Source organism: Sinohyriopsis cumingii, chromosome 4, assembly GCF_028554795.1.
Source record: "Sinohyriopsis cumingii isolate HCF-2022 chromosome 4, ASM2855479v2, whole genome shotgun sequence".
Classification (NCBI taxonomy): domain Eukaryota; kingdom Metazoa; phylum Mollusca; class Bivalvia; order Unionida; family Unionidae; genus Sinohyriopsis; species Sinohyriopsis cumingii.
In genome coordinates this window covers 101,295,829-101,313,569 of record NC_142964.1, presented here as the reverse complement: position 1 = coordinate 101,313,569, position 17,741 = coordinate 101,295,829, and the positions used below count along the sequence as shown (strand labels likewise).

The 17,741-nt window shown below is 35.7% G+C and overlaps 1 protein-coding gene across 1 annotated transcript in view; it reads right to left on the bottom strand.

The window, feature by feature from the left end:
* Window positions 1-17,741, bottom strand: part of LOC149801780 (uncharacterized) — a 50,105-nt gene extending 32,364 nt beyond the window's left edge. The window contains exons 1-3 of the mRNA XM_089956122.1: window positions 17,671-17,741; window positions 7,755-7,843; window positions 73-161 (exon numbers count right to left, since the gene is read on the bottom strand). Of these exons, the coding sequence (XP_089812248.1) occupies window positions 73-161; window positions 7,755-7,826 (161 nt within the window). The 5' untranslated portion in view covers window positions 7,827-7,843; window positions 17,671-17,741. The remainder of the gene's footprint in view (window positions 1-72; window positions 162-7,754; window positions 7,844-17,670) is intronic.

Sequence of the window (17,741 nt, the reverse complement as noted above, 5' to 3'; positions counted from 1 at the left end):
ATGAAGAAACATTCTTGTTAACAGTGCCCATCTGTAAAGCACATTCCAGTGGTAAGCAAACAAAAGAATTACTTTTTGTTTTCCAGTTTCTTTATGTGGCGGATGATCCTTCGGGTGACAAAAAGCTTGGCTCTTCTTACCACTGGCCTCATGGAAACAACCTGTCAACATTATTGGAAAACAATAAATTATTAATGCCATATATAAGTCAAGTCAAACTGCAAAAAAACAAAATAACTGATCAGCCATATCACAATGTGCAAGCAGATCAGGGTCTATGTTGATTGTTCTATTGATTACCCCTAAGAAATGGCAGACTCAGATCTTCTGGTGCATTATGTGACAACAGCTCTGGGTTTGTGAAATCTGAAGTTAGACTCATCTTATAAGCAAGTATATGCAGTACATTATTTCTTTTTACCATCTGTCAAATTAAGGAACCATTATGGTTGTTGAATGAAGGGAAAATATAAGCAGTAAATAAGACACTGGCTGCTTATGGAACATGACAGGTAAAAGAAGCCAAGGTCTAGATGTGATCAACTTTAACTGTCAGTGCACACTTGTGACAAAATAATACTTCTGGTAATATCATATTGACAAAGATACTAATATGTAACATGTTTTCTTGGAAATATGTCCTTAAGCCTGACACCCCTCCCACAAACATCTGTATTCTGCAGCAGATTCCAAAAACCATCTTACAGTGAATACCTGTGAATTATCAATTTTTGGGAATGAAGCAGTTGCCACAAACAACAAAATTAAAACGACTCCACAAATGCTGGTATTCGCTACAATTCTGTGTTTGCATAACATGTATTCGCTACAATTCTGTGTTTGCATAACATGTATTCGCTACAATTCTGTGTTTGCATAACATGTATTCGCTACAATTCTGTGTAACATGTATCCCCTGCATTTCTGTATTTGTACAACAAAAAATTCCCCTAATTTCTGAGTGCCTTGTTGGATCAATCCCTAAGGGTAAGGACTCCCCAAACAGTAAAAATTAGCTGAGTAATAAACATTCCTTTTCATCAGCACAATGTATATAAATAGACAAGAGTGGGAGTCTGGTTATATCTGAGCTCTGTCCAATGGGTAAACTCCCCTGAGGACAATGATTGGCCTTAAGACCAATGTCAGTGTGAATGCAAAAGTTTCTTTTTTCCTGCCCAGTAAAGGGCTGACCACTCCGGTGGCCTAGTGGTTAGAGTGTCCACCTTGGATGCGACAGGTCATGGGTTCGATCCCCGATTGAGTCATACCAAAGACTTACAAACATGATACTAACAGCTGCCTTGCTTGGCGCTCAGCATTAACAGGTTAGTGTTAGGACTGGTTGGCCTGGTGTCAGGATAATGTGACTGGGTGGGAAATCGTTGCTACATATCTGTGGCATGATGCCCCAGTGCTAGACATCACTATAAACTGTCACACTGCAGACATCGTAGCGATATGACTGAAAAATTGTTTAAGCTACGTTAAAGATCCAAATCACACACACACAATAAAGGGCTGACCTACAGCACTCTCCAGGGGTGCACCAAATGAGCTGATCAGACTAATCCCAGAACTGATTAGCATTTCCATCATTCCTCTCTCTTCTGCCAGATCCAATCTGAGGCTTCCTTGGCTTGCTTGCCAACCACTGTGACTAACTTTCTGTGGCTATATAGTTTTGGTTTAATGAAGTCTTCACATATTGATTTTTAAAAAATTCTAAGTGTTTATATCACAGAGAGTGTGAGAGAGAAAATAATTATGAAAGAACATCAGTGTCTGTGTGTAAGAGTGCATACAATTGAGAAAGCTGTATTTTGAAAAAAAAATACATTTAGATAGGTGAACAAGGTATGTTCCTTCCAAAAATGACATTATATCACATAAACAAATAGTTTTTCCACATGGAAATACAATCCTCATAAGAAACAATAGAGAAATTATATACTTTTGTAACTATATAATAAATAAATTTGACTTATGAACAATAAAGGTCACCCCTGTTATAATGTACCTAATTTTACATGATTACGGTTATAATACGGTACTCATGTGTACCAATGACCAAAATTATACCAATGTATAACAATATGGGTTGAAGAAAGAAAAAAAAAGTGAAACTTATATCTTAATTTCCTTTTCATAACACCAATATTGAGCAAATGTTGGTAATGCCTACCGTAGCACGATTTGATATATTGCAGTATTCTCAATATATCGGGTTTAGGGTTCTTTGCATATCAAGGTTTTAAATATAACACTGTTCGGCACATAATGCACTCAACAGTTATGGACCCTGATTACCACATTATAACGAGAAGGAGCTGTACTCCATAATGTTTAAATACTCCATGTCAACTGAGTGAATCTGACCTTTATCATACTACTTTGTCTGTCTGTTAGCAAATGTAAGGCCACACGCCCATTTAATAAAGCTCTGACAATTAATTGAAACAATGTTCTCTTGATCATGATACAAACGAAAAGCATCCATCATATTTAGATACAAAGCAGATAACCGTCATGTTTTTAAATGACTTACCTGAAAGCATTTAGTAACAATTTAATGTGCCTTAAAAGCTGGCTCTTTCTTATCATGCAAAGAATTCAGATTACCCTGCTGTCTGCCCTGATCTGTGTTGGCAATTGTCAGGTATTGTTTTAACCTCATGTGCCCTGGGTCTCATAGATAAGCCTACTACAGTACTTGCTAACTATAATTAATAAGTTTCAGCATGTGTCAGGAACTTAGCAGCTAAATTACATTTCCAACTTTGAAATGAGTTTCAGTTTATTGGGGATTTTTAAAAGTGTAAACTTGAAATACAGGATTAAAATTTGTTTCAATATTTGGAGTTGAGGGTTTCATTTTACTGGGGAAAAATGATATTATGGTTGAGAATCTAATGAGTTTACAAATTATGACCCTGGGGCTAAGTTACATGAAGGGGCGGGGAAATAGAATGGACCATGAGCTCTTAGTGGCATGTAAAATAAATCTGTCTTTTCATGACCATTAAGTGTCTATATATTTAGCAGGTGAAACTTGGCAATTTCCAAGTAATAATTAAGAACTATGTCCCTGGAGGTAGGGATCAATCTATGGGTCAGCTGAATGTATACATTTGTTTTTTTCATTCCAAGTAAGAAAATATTTTTATAGGATGGAATCTAAATTTTTATTTTTTATGACCCTGGGGCAAAAGGGTGCCAGTCTCACATGCATGGACACTTGGACCATAATCAAATGTCAGTCCTCATACATGTTATAGAAGCTGGTTTAAATAAACAAGGCAAATCACCCTCATCCCCACCACATGATGTGACATCACAGTTCTAAAAGTTAGCAAAATCTACACCCACAGGACTATCACAGACCAAAGTCTCATTTTTCATCTGTCAACCTCAAATGATGTTGTTGTTGTAGGGTTTAACGCCATTTTTCAGCACATGATAGGTTATACATGGCGGCCGGTATTAATGGTGGAGGAAGAACCCAGGAAAACCCCGGAAAGAACCACCGACCCACAAGAAGCTACTGGCAAGCTTTCTCACATACCCACATTGGCCGAATCCAAGACTCGAACCCACACAGACAGAGGTGAGATGGCAGTGATCCATAACAGAGAGTGCTTTAGACCACTTGGCCACTCAAGGCCCCCAACCTCAAATGATGTAACAGCCATCCACAGATAATACAGCATGTACATATGATGTAACAGCCATCCACATAATACAGCATGTACATATGATGTAACAGCCATCCAGATAATACAGCACGTACATATATGTGTACCATGAGTACAGATGGATCATTGGATCAATGCCAACTTAATCTACATATTTGTATTTTTATTCATGCCCAGTAACTGTGCACTTGCGTGTTTACATATATATATATATAATAGTTCTTATGTTATAACACAGAAGGTAAGAGTGGGTTAAGGAAAGAAACTGAGGCATGACAAAGGAGTACCATGCTGGCATGCGAACACTTGGATCATTGATCAGACATGCGAGTTCTCAAGCATTTCACACAAAAAACTTGGGAGTTACTTGAAATTTACCAATATCAAAACCCCTCACAATGCCCTGCCAGAAAACAGTACACACAATATCATCAGGGCCTTGGAAAAAAACTTTCCAACTAATTCAGCTGTGATGCAAAATTTGACAACTGCACAACACATATCAGCTTTTTAAGAAATATAAATTTGGTTTACGGGATAAGATGAAGTTTGTATCAAAAGGTTCAAATCTTAAGCAGTTTATTCTTTCTTTCAGTTACCATAGCTGCCAAACCACCGGGCTAGATATTAGTGAAAACAGGGATACAAATTAGTGAATTTTGACATGTATTCATGAAGCGAACTTCAAGTCCAGGAATATCTGTCTGAACAAATGTTTAGCATGGTCTCCAGCTGATAAAGGTAGATTGTGTTCAACAAGAAAACTCACAAACAATGCTTCAGCATTGGTAGCTTTCAGGTCTTCTGTCGATGGCTTAAAATAGTCCAGAGCTGAAATCTGCTGCTATTCTTAATTTTCCCAACCTCTATGTGCTTTTTGCTATCAAAGTGCTTCCTCACATCATCTCTGCCACCATGCCCAATGCTAAAATTTGTGGCACACTGTGTGCAAAAAGCATGATGTATATCGGTGTTTGATGGCTGAATGCAAAGCCTATTTTTGGAATATTCCAAACTAAACTTCACTTTTTGTGCAATACATTTCTTTTTCATTGGTGGTGAAGACATTTTCAAGATGCGATGCCAAATGGTAAATCAAATCAGTGTTGGCAGTGCATGCGTGGAGCAAACTTCCGGTTAGGCCCCAGTTTCGCTCAAAAGCAGTTGTAAAACTACTCTTATACATGTAGATTAAAATATGCTAAAATGCCTGCTACCGGGCCAACTGTACCAATCAGCTATAGTTCTACTAATATCGCAACCAGCAGTACCAGACTGTTTTGGCAACTACTGATATCACGACTAGCGCTTAATTTAATGGGAAATCGGCTTTTTTTTTATTAAAGATTTAAAATAATTGAGAATTGGGGAATTTATGATTTTTTTGCATGCAGCGTGATTTGCTGAAAAAGTCACGAGGGTTGGTAGCTATGAGTTACACTTCTGGATTTTACTGCTGTATCTAAAAACAAAAATATCTTTATCAGAGTAATTCAGTCAGATAGATCAGGTCTTGCTGTCAGCATCAGAAACTCCAGCTCATAGCTCAACAATCTGCATCTCATAATGATCCTGATTTTCTGATGCTGATATCTAGTAATCAAGATTGCTTTACTGTGATTACCATATATACTGGCATATAAGCCCATTCATGTATAAGCTGACCCCCAAACTGAACAGGTATAAGCCGACTTATAACTCTGAGGCATCTCAAGATGCACGAGGTTCTAAATGCATTTATTTAGGCATTCAGTTAGGCAAACTTGTATTTAAAAAAATTACATGTATACTTATCTCGAGGTTGGCGAGCATGATTATTAAAAAGAAATGTATTTAATTTTCTGTTTTCTTATTGTTTCTACCTAATTTAGATTTGTGTATAATTTGATTGAACGATGACAAGAATTTAGTAATTGCGAGTTCCTGTAACACTACCTCTTCCTTCTGACTAGATTATTTTTTGTTTATACACTATTCCATTGGACATTTTATATCAGTGCACCGGTAATTAAGTTTTTACTTTGCTTTAAAAATTTAATACCAGTATGACAACACAACAAACAAACAATACAGTTCAATTCAATACTCGCAATTAGGCTACTGAACGTATTTACATAATGATGCCACCGCATGTACATTGTAGGTTTGATTACACGTTGAATTAAGTACATCCCTTGGAGTCGAATCATGGGTACCATTGTGCTAAACTTTTATGATATCTCCAAAATACAATAATAAAGTTTCGGAAATAATGCTTCGAAAATTATGCTAATACTGTAAAAGCTGAGTTGCAGTTTGCTTTGATGTCAGTGACCTTACACCATACCTGTCAACTTTCACGCCTGGAGGGAAAAAAACTCCGGATTTATGGGGTTGCTCTAAACCTACCTCCCAATTTCATAATATCTTCCAATTATTGCAGAGAACTCCTGATCATTACATTATGTCTTCGATTTTCAATTCTTCTAAACAAGAAAAGTCCTACATGTTCTGTTGTATCACCTGTGAATTATTTTTGTGATGAAATAATTATTTTAAATAAATATTTTAGTATAAAGAATTCGCTTCTTCACTAAATAGAATGTTAAGCTTAAACATTATTCACGTCAATTAATGATTTTTTTTACCTCTACAATAATAAAAAAATAAAAAAATAAACCAGAACAATTAAATTGTCTACAATTAAATTCAATCCCAAGAATGATCACTACAAATGCTGAAGCTCCATTCCCACGAAAGAAATTTACACAAATGAACACCTGTCATTTTTATACCATATATACCAATGTTAAACTGGTATAGTTACCAGTCAAAATTCCCTCTTATCACAAGCCAGTTTCAGGGTTTTAATGATTAACTAGCCTGTATTGCTGTTGCAAAACGAAAGACAAATGCGCTGACTATCAACATAGGAGACACCAAAATATCAAGCTTTCCACTGTGTGGAAAGTTATGTTTGTTCAGCTAAAATACAAAACTAAAATTGGATGATGTTGATCTTAACTGATTTCTATGAGAATTTTAGCCTTTATTATTACCACTCTTCGTGAACATGTACATTATCATGGTTATGTGCCTTGTACAAATAAACGTGCGTACCTTTTTAAAAATATTACCTCAATATGTAGGATCACTTGTATCATTGAAAATGAGTCACTCAGGAGCGCGTGATTCAAAGTAAACGAAACAGCTATTAAGGACAAGCTGAAATGTTATCTGGAAGAAAGCAATTTGGTTAAAACAATGAATAAAGCAAAATCTGCATCTATGTTTGGGAATAAGTAAGGATTTAAGTGATGTTATGCACACTTTGCATGGTGTATGTACATTATAGATCAGCATGGTCTCCCTGGTAAACTCAACTGGCCAGCGAATTATGAAGTCTGTATTTACTTTTATTTAACTTCGTGTTGGAGAAATCAGAAAATATGCACATGCAAAATAATAACAAAATCAATCATAGTACTTTATAACAGTTTAATAACTGTCGGGTCACTGAAAGTTACTTTTTTTGACATGCCTATGTCTTAGGACACAGAAAAAATTATTGTTTCATGTCCAAAGATTTACAGCAATTACAGTAGTCAACAAGGACCTAAAAACTGTCAATTTTACACATTGGCCCATGGATAAGCTGCCCCCCCTCTTCTAGGCCTTTATTTTTTTCCTAAATTATTCAGCTTATACGTGAGTATATACAGTATATATAATAGATTGTGAAAACACAGGCTAAGTTAAAGCTTACTATGTTTTGTAGAATCAGGATCTATCCATACAAAAATACAATCTTTGGGTGGAGGGTATTTAGTTTCATAACAATAATTGAATTTCTGCAGATCTGTTGCACATTAAGAGTCTGAGGGGTAGGGAAAGACTTTGGGGGATAACATAGGGGTCCCAGTCTTACATATCAGGACATTTGATCATATGTGCCAGTGCTAGTCTAAAGTCCAAATTCAAGTTCTGTTCATGAAATTCAGGCCCTGTCTAATCTGATACTGTCACTGCATAAAGGATTAAACTCTGAGACATAGACAAATGACCAAGTTATATCAGTACCTTATTGTTGAGAGCAACAGCACCTATGGTTGCTTCCTGTGCAATATCAAGGCTTCGGACACCAGTTGCCATTTTGTCCTCTTGAATTCCTTGTCAAATAAAAGAAAATACATTTATATATTTAGGTAACATACATCAAATAAATGTCCCACACAGATTGCAATTTGCTAAAAGAGGAGCCTTCATTAGAATACCTAATTGGCATTTACTAGACAACCTATATGAAATGACTTTAAGAAAATATGCGTGTACTGTTTTTGAAACATGTTTGATGATAAATTTATTCTAAAACAACCCTAACCTGCTTAACAAAAATCTTAAGCTACCTTAATCTGCCCATAATCTGATTTCCACACATATTTATGCAGAGGTCATGAAGTCTTTTGTGTGTAAATGTCCCACAATGTATACTGAAAAGTTTGTGTCTCGTGTCCCTGAGTTTGTATCACTATACTCACTACGGATAACTAATGTAGCGTAAGGTATTTAAGTAGTTGCAACTTGTGGTTATTCAAATTTTGCATCTCCTAGTAATAACAATTGTATTTTCACAGCTAATCTCATTTGAAGCTATGCAACATTATTTCATAGTCCATATTGGCAATTCAGATCCATTTTTGGTGTTTTAAAGTGTCTGGATGATTTAGATTCAATTTTGTTAATGACTACAATTTGATGTTTGTCTCGTGTTCGCATTTATTCATAAGGTAATCAGAGGGCTTGTATCATTGCTTACAATTTACCTGTCATACATGTACTATATAATAATAATACAAGGGAGGATCCTTCTCTCCTTTCACCTGGGACCTATTTAAGATTCAACGCTGATATTTCAAACTAGATTGTGCTTAGCGTAATACATTTGGTACTGATGCTTAGCTCAGGCATTTGACTTTGTACACCTGTCCAAAGTTTGGCTTACTATGATTCATTCTAGTTTGATAGAACATACATAGCGGACCATCTAATCTGAAAATAAATGATGCCTGATGGATATTATATGACTGAAAAAATGTTACAGGAGAGGGATTTTGTTAAACTTAAAAATATGTTGCATCCAGAAAAGGACAAATCAATAGCACTTAAAAATTCTGAAATAAGAATTCTACAGTGATGTAATACAACAGTCATCATTTGTAGATTTCATGACCCATCACGCAAGTTACTGTAGACATGTAGACTAGTTAAAGTGATTGGCATGAATAAATAATGTATCAATTTCTTTTGTGTCTATAATCTTGTACTAACTACTAATCTATATGGATTTAACTGATTTGTGACAAATTTTACCTGCAGATCCAGGTAAGTGGCAAAGTTAAATATACATTTTTCATACAGTTTTCTGTAATTATGGCATATATATATATCTTTTTATGCTCAGATTATGTTTTTTTGCCACTTATATTAGTAATAATTATGCTTATACCTCTCTTGGGGTTGGTATGTGTGAACCTACAACAAAGAAGTTCAGGTTCACATTTAATACAATTTCTCTTTCATTTGGTACATAGGTAATAGATTGTTAGGATTGACAGTTGTTGTTGTTGTTGTTGTTGTAGGATTTAACACCATTTTTCAGCACAAGAAAGGCTATACATGGCGGCCAGTATAACTGGTGGAGGAAGAACCCTGGAAAACCACAGGAAAAACCACCAACCCATGAGAAGCTACTGGCAAGCTTTCTCACAAAAACATGTTAGCCAAGCATGAGACTAGAGCCCACACTGACAGAGGTGAGATGGCAGTGATTCAGAATGGTGAGCACATTAGACCACTCAGGGCCCCCTCTTTATTTCTGATGGGTACCCTGTAGAAATATCCCAAAATTCTGACATCTATTCTTACTATCAGTTGTGACAAACTTAAACAACTTTACATCAAGCCCTACCTGCATGAAATAGATATGACTATTATTTATCTTCCCATATTTATGTCTTTAATTCATTCAAAAGCAAAAGGGCACAAACTTCTCAACATATTTATTCTGAGAACAATGACCAGAAACCTATCATAACAGCAACATGGAGAACAACCAGTCATAAAAGATCTTGGAATCACTTAATTACGTGTATCTGGACAAAAATTTTTGATCTGGGACACTGAAAATCACTCATGCAGGAGCCCCCCATATGCACTTTTTTGTTGCAAACAGGAAAGTTTCGTGGCACAATAAATACGTTCTAATCACTATGAAAAATGAAAGAATAATTTTAAGTTTGTTGCTGACTTCCTTTGATCAAAGGTCATTGGCTAGCTTTGATGAAGGTGCATGTGTTACTGAAGGCACCGCTAAAGGCTCTCTTTGAAGAAATAATTGTAGAACACTGAAAAAGATTTTTTTTTATTTTGCCTGTTATATATCAGTGCTTCAAAGATAATAAGTTTTCTTTGAAGTTGCATGAAAACTATTTTTTTTTTGTTACATTTTTTAAAAAAACTGCTGTCCTCTGGTCAACTGTAGTCATTTCCCATTTTCACATTCAGGGGTGGTTGATTGTAGCTAGTCAGCTGCATGGTTATTTTTACAATATAAAGTACCAAGGCCAGACACCAGCGTAAGCAGGTTATGATATAACAATGCACTGTTGAGGTGGTCTGTCAATATGAAACAAGGATTGCTTTATGTAACAATAGATTCCAGTGCATTTTTATCAGCGCCAGATTACCAAATAGGCATAGTAGGCACCGGCCTAGGGGCCCCATGAGAATGGATCAAAATATTATTGAAAAAAAGATATTAGGAGATAATTTGCATGGGGGGACCCAAGATTTTGACTGCCTAAGGGACTCCACAGGGTTTAATCCAGCACTGATTTTTATACCCAAGTTTGCTGGGACCTGTCACAGTGCCTTTGAATTTCTTCACTTCAAAGTCAAGATTGTATATATAGTTTTTATCAGCCAAAAATGCTGCCACCAAAAATATCTCCAGATGGTATATTTTGTCACTAATTAGGGTAAAAAAACCCACCTCAATTTGCGACATTGGTGAAGCTCAGCATGATCCCTGTTATTGTGTTTGTTTCTGATTGTAGCCATATAAATATTGCATGTGACCTCAAAATCAAGGTACGTCTAAACTTGAGTGCAAATTTGGATAAGTATTTGGGGGTTTAACGGAAAACTGATGAAGATTTTAATGAGATTCAGAACTCTAGTAAAGTTGCTAGAACTGGTAGTTCGGATGGAACAGTAGCCAAATGTAAGAAAGTGTGTGATGTCTGGCTTAGTGTTTGGAATAAAAACTTTACTTGGATTTACAAATGTGGAAAATCAAACTCAATGGCAACTACTGGTTCTTCTAATCTGCAAAGTTCCACATTTTCTAGGCACAAGACATCTTGAGACCACCTACTTGCTAGGCAGTCATAAAATCATTTACCTGCACACTGGCAGAAGCCTGTACAACTCTACTTCAAGAGTACAGAGATTTGCAGACTTTGCAGTCCTAGCTGTGATTGTGTTTGGTGTCACCAATAACATCCATGGCATGCAAGAGAGGCTTCAGGGTGCAGAACAAAATCAAGACTAAGGGAAGGTCAAGAATAAAACATGAGATTTTAGCACAAAAAATATAAGTGAGAGGAGAGGGACCTAGTGTGGAGGAATACGATCCAAAGCCAAGCATTCTGAAATGCAACATAGACAAAAGTGAACAATACTGTAGTTAAAGAATGATATTTGTACACTATATCAATTTTAATACATAGTTTATATATATATATATATATATATATATATATATATATATATATATATATATATATATATATATATATATATATAATAATAATAATAATAAATGATTACAAATAAATAAAACTGACAAAGTTTTATGTTTGTTTATTCCTGGCATTTTTATGCACATTTAGCCACTTCAACATATTTCTGGAAGGGGACTGCAACTTTTGCTGACAGGACTCCAATTTTTACCAAGTTAGGAGTCCTGGACTCCTAGTTTTAAAATGCTAGTGAGAACTCTGAGTCATAATATAGAGAGCATGTCAACATGGTAGTCATGTAATTGCAACAAAAACCACACTGACTGATGAATCTGGCTTTCTCCAGGTTGCTTCAACATTGACAGGATTCAAGTAGCTTCTCTCGAAATAAATATATTGAGAATTATGTCCTTTCATTTTTAACATTCTTCAACTTTTGTACAACACTGAAAAAGTGTCTTTGTTGGCATCACAAGTCTACTGGAACACTTAAGTCAATGACATGCAAGATTAGGGTAATCGTGACTAGCACTGCAAATGGTGAGTAGAAGGTAAATTTTTGTCAACGCTATAGTTTTCTCTCATCTGTCAAGGCATTAAAGACAAAAGGAAATTTACACTCTCAATCTATCAGAAGATAAATCACCTTTCTATGAATTTCATGCAAGGATGGATCAATGTAAGGTCTTTTAAGTTTGATAGGACAGGTAGTACATAGCTACCCTTTGCCACCACCACAAACAAGCAAAAGTAAATGCCAAAATATCTAAACTGGGATGGGGAGGATCAGAGAAAACAAGAACTACATACATGCCAACCCCTGGCAAGGAAAAAGTGTAATCCAAGTGGACAAAAAGAGTAATCCAAGCAGAAAAAGAGTAATCCACATATAACATTATAAAATTCAATAAGCATATGTACAAAATGATTTATTTATCCCTCTGGAATTTTAACATCAATTACTGCTTCAAGTTTTCATATATAACACTTTGAGCTTTAAAAAGCAACTGATTCCCATATTACATTTCAAAACACTTTGTACCAGCTGAGATTATGAATGTTTTGCACACCAGTAAAGCACTAAGTGCTGGGTTACTGAGCCTGGGTCTGAATTCAGTTTTATTTTTGTTAACAATACTGAACAATCTCTCACAGTCAGCATTAAAATGGTAAAGAAAAAATATTCCTTTCATAACCTAACAAAGAAAAGGAAATTTATATCTTTCAGTTACTGGGTCTTTTAACTGGGTAATAAGATGAAAAAATTTAAATCTGTCCGCATTAAGTACATTGTGAGGTTGAGTGCCAACTTGATACTTCAGGAGTCATCCTTCTAATTTATCAGCAGCCTTTCCTGCAGCAAGGTGCATCATGTGACAGACAACCTGATATGAACAATGATGGGGACATTTTTCAAAATAGAGAATGCAACTCCTTTATGAATGCCAGCCATCACTGATGCAGTATCGGCTGGAAACCCCATACAGTTCTGCCAACTTACATTTATTGAAAGTACTATCAAGCAAATAAAAAAATGTTTTCTCCAGTGGAATCTACTGTTAATTCTGGTAATGAAAGAAGAGCACTCTGACTTTGCCCTTTTCGTTCTCAAAGTCTCTTACACAGACTGGGTACAACTTTTTGTCATCATAATCACTACTCCTGCCTGTTGCAATACTAAATGGCCCAATTTTCATGGCTTCTGCAATTTTAAGTGAAGTATCTTCTGCTAAATGCCTAACAATATGAGATGATTTTGTTCTTGTACATGCATATTTTCTGCAATTTTGGAATCAGAAAACATCTGTTTGAACAAATGACCAATGTAGTCTTCTACCGCTAGGGGGCAGTCTCTGTTCTATTAAGAAATCGGTACATAACGCCTCTGCATTTATAAAATTCGTGTCCACAAGAAACATATCCCTCACATGAACATATTTTGGCATATCTCGACTACTATCGCAGTTTATCAAATTCAAATGTATGTCAAAGGAACATGAAAATGCACCCATTTGCTAGTGTCAGATTTTGATTCCACCAGATTAAAAACAACACAGAAGTATATTACTCGCTATACAAGACCGTTATTTGGGTAGTAAGACGTAGCACTAAAACATAAATAACATGTGATACGTCTTACCACAGGAGTCTGACATTTTATCAATAAAGTACAATAAAATCTCTGACAACATGAAATCACCTAATCAGTACTATATATTAACACAAGGAGTGCAAGCGTGCTCCCAACCCTCCACTTGATTCAACTTTTCTTACATGTCTTTTATCGCTTCAGAATCGCAAGAAGACCGAAAAACTACATATATCCATTCAAAAGACAGTAACATACCAACGCATAATTCTCGGACAACCATCGCATGAATCCAATTAGGCAAATTAACCTTTATTTTCACTATTACGGTCACAAACCCTTTCTACAGGACTCCATCAGGCTGATGTAGCCCATTCTACCAGTTTCTACTCTGCAGTAAATATGCGTTAGGGTGTAATAATTTTACCAAACATGGTGCAGAATCTGTGTTATCTTGTAATACTAGGGAAATTTAAATAATGTGGAATTAACTGATTAGTTGAATTTGCTCCGAATAATGAATGCTTCATGAAAATGTTATTTATAGTATTATATGACTACTATTTTCAGAAGTTGTAAAAAAAAATTCTCGCTCTGCAGACACATACATACATACAGTTGCTGATAGCGTTCACTGTCCTCGTATTATATACATGTTAATTTTAGTATTTTGTGTTGCTTGCCTCATCTGTCTTTCTCCCTCTCTCTCACAAACACACACGATCACCATCATCATCAATAGTTAATCAGTGGTATAAAGTATCAGCTTTTCTCCTTTCCTACTGATTTTTTTCTCTCTCCCTATCATCATCATAATAAATAGTACATCTCCAGACCTGCTAACCCTGACGAGTCTGTCTCAGTAAGGCAGTTGATTTTTTCAGTAAGATTGTCCGGTTTTCAGTAAGGTGTAACAAAATATCAATAACTGCTACTGTATTGTAAAGCTGGAAACGTACTTAAAAGTTTGACACAACGACGATAAACATCTTTAAGTGAAATGTTTGTAAAGTATGCATAGACTTTATTTACCACTAGTACAGTTGCACAAATTTTAGTTCCAAACTCTATGCAACTTAATGGCTTGTTGCCATCTCTCAAATTGATATAATTCTTGGAAATTCTTTTTCCAGGCACATGATGTCCAATAAACGAAATTTTTAGTTTTTATTTACAAGAATCTGAATACTCCTTTTTATTTGTCTGTGTTGATCATTAACACTTTTTTAGAAGCTTATTTTCCCTTTCGTCTTAAGCATGCATGGCTTTCTGGATGCCATTTAAGAAAAATTCTATAATCAACATTTTAATAGGTGCAGTTTAAAGTGTCTGGAGTACCGCTGTAAAGTTAGTCTGGTTCCCTGACTTATTTCACTAATCCTAGTATGAAACCCAGATCCATATCAAACACAGATGAACCGATTATCTGGATTTGTTGGCAGCTATCATTTTTCCATAGTTTTTGCTTGTATGCCGTCTGTCTGCATTTTAAGGGTAATTTTCATAAGACTTATGGCAAAATTGTAAGAGTTGGCAGGTCTGCATCTCTCATACAAGTATTATATTTTCTATTATGAAAAAAACATCAGTACAACTAACACATGATATTACCAGGTGGCAACTTCTAGAAAATCGATCAAACACATTTTAAAATCTACTGGGTCCAGCATCCATCTAGGCTTTAATATTTCAAGTGTGATGACATCATCAATGTTATTTCTACTATCCTAACTTTAATTACATATTTCTGTTTTTGAAATTTATATAAAATTATGATATGATACAATCCGAAATAAGGAGCAAGTTAAACATTTTATCTTGTGAAATTACTTTCATGATGTTCTTCAGCCCGTGAATGGAGTCCTGTAGAAAGGGTTTGTGACAGTAATGGTGAAAATAAAGGTTAATTCGCCAGATTGAATTCATGCGACGGTTGTCTGAGAGTTATGCATTGGTACGTTACTGTGTTTTGAATGGATATGTGTAGTTTTTTCAGTCTTCTTGCTAATATGAAGCAATAAAATATTCACGAGTATAGTCGAATCGAGCAGAGGTTTGGGGGCATGCTTGCACTCCTTGTGTTAATATATAGTACCGATAAGGTGATTTGATGTTGTCAGAGACCTTGTCCTACTTTGTTGGTAAAACATCAGACTCTAGTCAGAGTTTCCGCTGACCCTTGCCACCCCATTTTTGATATTCGGACATTTATGTTGGGGTGTAGGGTCTGAGTCCACTCCATATTGAAAAGTGTCGGCATAAGGTAGCCACTTACTAGACAGCCTAGCAAATGGACTTAAGTGATGTCTGTCAGCAGATTAAATGATCTAACAAATGCTATGCTTGTAATTTCTAAGAAAATAAGTCATATTCCTATCGATTTCATGCAGGTATATCTCGATGAAAGGTTGTTCAAATTAGCTAGGTTGGCTACTAAACAACTACCTTATGCCACGGCAAATTCCAACTTTTCGATAGGGAGTGGACTCGGACCCTACACCCCAACATCAATGTCCAAATATCAAAATGGGGTGGCAACTCTGACTAGTCAAACTCTTGTGCTCTAATCTGTAGGACTACAGATGGCCCTAGCCCTCTGAAAGAAGGATATCTAAAACTGAAGCAATTCAGTACAAAATTAATTAAATTGCAACTAATTAAAGAGAAGTGATATTAATATTTAAATTTTCATATTAAACATTGGCAAATAATGGGTAAAAATGAAAACATTGCCATTAAAGAAATTTGGAAGAAAATTTAAAGAAAATCAGTCGCGATCTTGCGTATAAGAATACTAGTACTAATATTAGTACCCTTACTCGTACCTCGTGGACAGGGTACTAACATGAGCATATACGTGTTAATGGAGCAAGCCGGGTGTGATTCACACCCGGCACTCCTTTAGCCTAATAATAAAACTTTAAACATATTCCTTGCATGTAATCCAATAAATTGAGTAGTCCTCTTATTTAATACCGGAAGTATCGAAAATCATTGTAGAAATAGTTGTAAAATCTCGTTTACCTTTTTTAGCCGATATTTTTGTTTAGATTGTCCACCATATTATTTCAAATAATGATTACTTCCGTTCTCAGCCTCGTTTGTTTGTGTGCCATATAAGGACATTGGCGCCTTTTTTGGAAATGTAAACAAATCGTAGTAAAATTTTGGCGTCGTTTGGGTCAGAAATTCTGCGCATTAAAAGTAAATACGGTTTATCGGCAACTTTGAAATTCTACCAAGAAGCGATTATTCGCACTTAATTGATAATTATATAGTGTAGAAAATCCAAAATATGGTCTGGCAAGACTTACGTAGAAAAGGGGTCACGGCGAGAGTCTCGCGTTATCTGTCATGGCGGACATGATAAGGTTAGAGTAACCATGCCAATCTGTTGTATCGCGTAAGGGCTTAATAAATTCAAAATAAGCCAAATTTCTTTCACAATATGATTATACTTATGTATTTGATTTCTACACTGTTTGTTTTTCTGACCTTATTGACGAATTTTTTTTGCTCCATTACATGATATGGGATCAGTTCGTAGCTTCAACCACAACAAATCAAGTTGAGGCTACGACATCGTAGCTATAAGAATACGAGAAGGAAATCGGTCTGTACTCAATAGCTTTCGTGTTTTTATTTTTAAACAACACAACTAGTGTTATATGTAAAATCTTCTACACATAATTCAAGTTGTGTTTTTTTATTTTTAAAACAGATGAAAGCTACTGAGTATGTAAAATCTTCTACACTACAGACCGCTCCATTGGCCTAGTGATTAGAGCGTCTGCCTCGAATGCGGGAGGTCGTGGGTTCGATCCCTGGCCGAGTCATACCAAAGACTTATAAAAATGGTACAAACAGCTGCCTCGCTTGCGCTCAGCATTAAGAGGTTAGTGTTAGGACTGGTCGGCCTGGTGTCAGGATCATGTGATTTGGTGGGACATCATGATCATGATGCCCCCGTCCTAGACACCGCTATACTCAGTAAACTGACACATTGCAGACATCGTAACCATATGACTAAAAAAAATTTAAAGCTACGTTAAAAATCCCAATCACACACCCACACACACAAAATCTTCTACTAAAATACTAATACCGATAATGTGTTCTATACTGATCAAATCTTTACGTAGTGTCTTTCCACCATGCTTTGTCCGAAAATATTTC